We start from the raw sequence: 3,338 nt of genomic DNA, 5'->3' as shown, positions 1-3,338 counted from the left end.
GATACCACGTAGTGAGATCGTGTGACCGGAAGAGGCTTGACAATGTGGCCGTCCAGGGTGATTCAACGATGGTTCGTAGTGGTAGGGATGTTATTCCTCTATTTACGTGTTGACGTAAGATCGGGTCCCACAAGAAGCATTCATATGGGAGATGTCTTAGGTTGGGCCGATCATATAAAATAATGATTAAAAGATTTAATCAGCTAACCTCAGTTAGTGTGCATACTCATTATGGATAATGAAGTAGTGGAGAAGAAAATTACTAGAGACGAACGAGCCTCGAGATGTTAAGAGGGACGACATTGATGGCGGTGATTCGTCAGCAAAGTCTTGAGGGTGAATCTAGGTGAGACGAGTTCCTTGTATTCCTGGATGAGGTATTCTGTTGGATCGGACAGTTCTCACAGTGGAAACTAGACGATCTCTAATAACCCCTCTTTGCAATCAGGATCAACGAGAGGGATGCCCAGAAAGTGTTTGAAACGACACCATCCTGAAATGGACAGTTCTGTTGGAACAGATCGATCATATATCCTTGCGAGGAATAATTTTGGTGCGTTCAAATCGGTTTGTTATGGGACATGTACTTTTGGTTATTTCCGAATAGTATATTGGTGAAAGGATGGATGAAACAAACATAACATTCATACATTGAGATTGTGGACTTTGATCCTCATAATATGAGATTATAACATCATTCATCATTGTGCATTTTATATGTGATTTATATATTGTGTTTATTATGCGTGTCTATCTGGATGTAATATTCAGTGCAATTCCACGCCGTCAATGAGTAATATTCATTAGATGTCTTACTCTCTCTTCCTTGTGTTTGTCTTCTATTCGCATTTTGTTCAGATGGATCATTCTACCAGAATTCTGAGTTACTGTTTTTCGATGTTCCAGGAAGGGGCATGGAGGATTGAGGGAAATGATTATACCTATACAGGCCTTATGCTTTTTGATTAGTGTACATGTGTAGGGTATTTATTTTGGAGTAGTTTTATTTGGGCAACGATTAGGTTCCGCCTTGTACTTTGTACCAACATTTCATGATATTCTAATGAAGTATGATTCAAAGTTATATTGAGTTATATTTTTTATTACCTTTAGGTAATAGTGTTTTTGATTTTCCACATTGTATGTTACTTAAAGTGATGTTCCGAAAATGAAACGAATATAAGGAAATAAATTTTATATGGCATCATTATAAAAAAAATATACTCATTTTTGAGCAATATTTTTTTGGAGTAATTTTTGGGGTGTTACACTCTCACTCAACATTTGAGGTTGAAGAGGGTTCAATCACGGCGATAGAACTTTTGGTTATTTTCTCTAACAAGTAGGTGAGCTAAGATAGTCTCACTTTCGTAGTAGCTAAGTTCTATAAATTGCTATGATGTTATAAAAACAAAAGCAGCATTGAGCTTAATATACCACCACTTTCACAAAGCAATGACAAAAGTACTTCATTATTTTCTCCAACCTATTCCTTTTCTATGTTCTTTCTTAAGCGCAACATTTCCACCTTATGGCTTATATCACCTTTAGCTTTCAAGTTATGTATATAAGCATCTCCATATGCACATCAACGCACCTGTTCCTCATTTACAGAATAGAGGAATTAGAGGGTTTTATATTTAAATAAATACCCGCTAACCATAAATTCCAACATTTTTCAACATAAGATCTAAACATTGGAGTGGCGAGGATATTTTAGTTATAAGGTAGGTATGATCCTAAATATTCTTGTTCAAGAGGGATTGTGTTATATTATGGTAACACTAATTTCCTATTATGTAGCAAATTAGTTACGAGGAATAAGACAAGATTGATGCATTATTTGATCTCTAAGGAAGTGAAATTTGATTTCTATGTGCTTGTTGCGACCATGTGAGACTGGGTTCTTAGCCAAGTCAATGGCTGATTTTTTTGTCTACTTGTAGTTCTACAACTGCAGTTGTGTCTAGTTTCAATTTAGTCATTAGTGATCTAATCCATAATGCTTGGCAAGCTACATTGCAAGCTGAGATATACTCTGCTTCACATGTAGATAGTGCCACAACATATTGCTTTCTTGATGTCCAAGAGACAGGGGCACCACACAACAAAAATGCATAGCCAGATGTTGATCTTCTATCCACCTTATCACCACACTAGTCTGAGTCTGAATAGGCAGCAAGACTCATCTCCCCTTTTGCCTTCTGATAAGGGAATATAATCCCATCATTAATTGTCCCTTTTCGATATCTTAGGATCCTCTTAGCTGCTGCCAAATGAGAATGCTTTGGATTTTTCATGAATCTACTTACAAGACCTACACCATATGAGATTTTTGGTTTGCTATGACAAATGAATCTTAGGCAACCTACTAATTGTTTGAACAATGTGTTGTCTACTAATTCTTCACATTCACAATTGTCTAGTCTCAAGTTCCCTTCAACTGGGGTGATAGCTTCATTGCATTGGCTCATCTTGAATTTGTTCAGTACCTCTTCGATGTACTTCCTTTGATGCATCACAACTCCACTACTGGTTTCAGTAAACTCAATGCCAAGGAAGTATGCATGCTTGCCTAAATCTGTCATTTCGAATTCATGCTTGAGAGTATCCTTCAGCTCTTGCATTTCTTATTCACTACTCCCTGTGATCAGCAGGTCATCCATATAGAGACAAATGATAAGCACACCAGAGCCCTTAGTCTCCTTTATGTATATACCATGTTCAACTGTGCATTTATTAAAGCCTACTTGGTGTAGAAATGAGTCTATTCTTTTATTTCAGGCTCTAGGGGCCTGTTTTAGACCATACAAGGCCTTCCTCAATCTGAAAACCTTGTCTTCATGGCCTACAATTGAGAAACCAGGAGGTTGGTGTATGTAGACTTCTTCATCCAAAGGCCCATTGAGAAATGCAGATTTGACATCTAGTTGCCAAATCTTCCAACCCTTCCAGCTGGCTATACTCACCAAGATTCTAACAGTTTCAAATCTAGCCACAGGTGCAAACACCTCTGAACAATCATCACCTTCTTTCTGCATAAAGCCTTTTGCCACCAACCTAGCTTTGTGTTTGGCTATGCTGCCATCTGGTTTCAGTTTGGTCTTATAAATCCACTTTACTTCTATTGGATGTTTTCCAAGTGGTAGAGTGGTTAATTCCCATGTGTTATTCCTTTCAATAGAATTCAGTTCCTCATCCATGACATCTATCTAGACTTTGTCATTGATGGTATCCTGAAACTTTACTAGTTCAACAGAGGCCATTAGAGCATAGTGCACAAGCTCACCATCATCATTTATTGCACTATCATGAAATACATGGTAGTCTCTGAGTCT

The 3,338-nt window shown here is 37.6% G+C and overlaps 1 protein-coding gene across 1 annotated transcript; it reads right to left on the bottom strand.

Moving 5' to 3' along the window:
• Positions 2,157-2,627, bottom strand: LOC109335446 (uncharacterized mitochondrial protein AtMg00810-like). The gene has a single exon (XM_019571579.1). The coding sequence runs from the start codon at positions 2,625-2,627 to the stop codon at positions 2,157-2,159; it is 471 nt and encodes a 156-aa protein (XP_019427124.1).

Source organism: Lupinus angustifolius, chromosome LG20 (genome assembly GCF_001865875.1).
Source record: "Lupinus angustifolius cultivar Tanjil chromosome LG20, LupAngTanjil_v1.0, whole genome shotgun sequence".
In the NCBI taxonomy this organism is placed as follows: domain Eukaryota; kingdom Viridiplantae; phylum Streptophyta; class Magnoliopsida; order Fabales; family Fabaceae; genus Lupinus; species Lupinus angustifolius.
Note: the sequence above shows the minus strand (reverse complement) of the source record. Positions and strands in the feature narration are given on the sequence as shown.

What these genes read in the sequence shown, in the direction of transcription:
- LOC109335446 (XM_019571579.1), bottom strand. Translation starts at nt 2,627, where the DNA reads ATGCAAGAGCTGAAGGATACTCTCAAGCATGAATTCGAAATGACAGAT.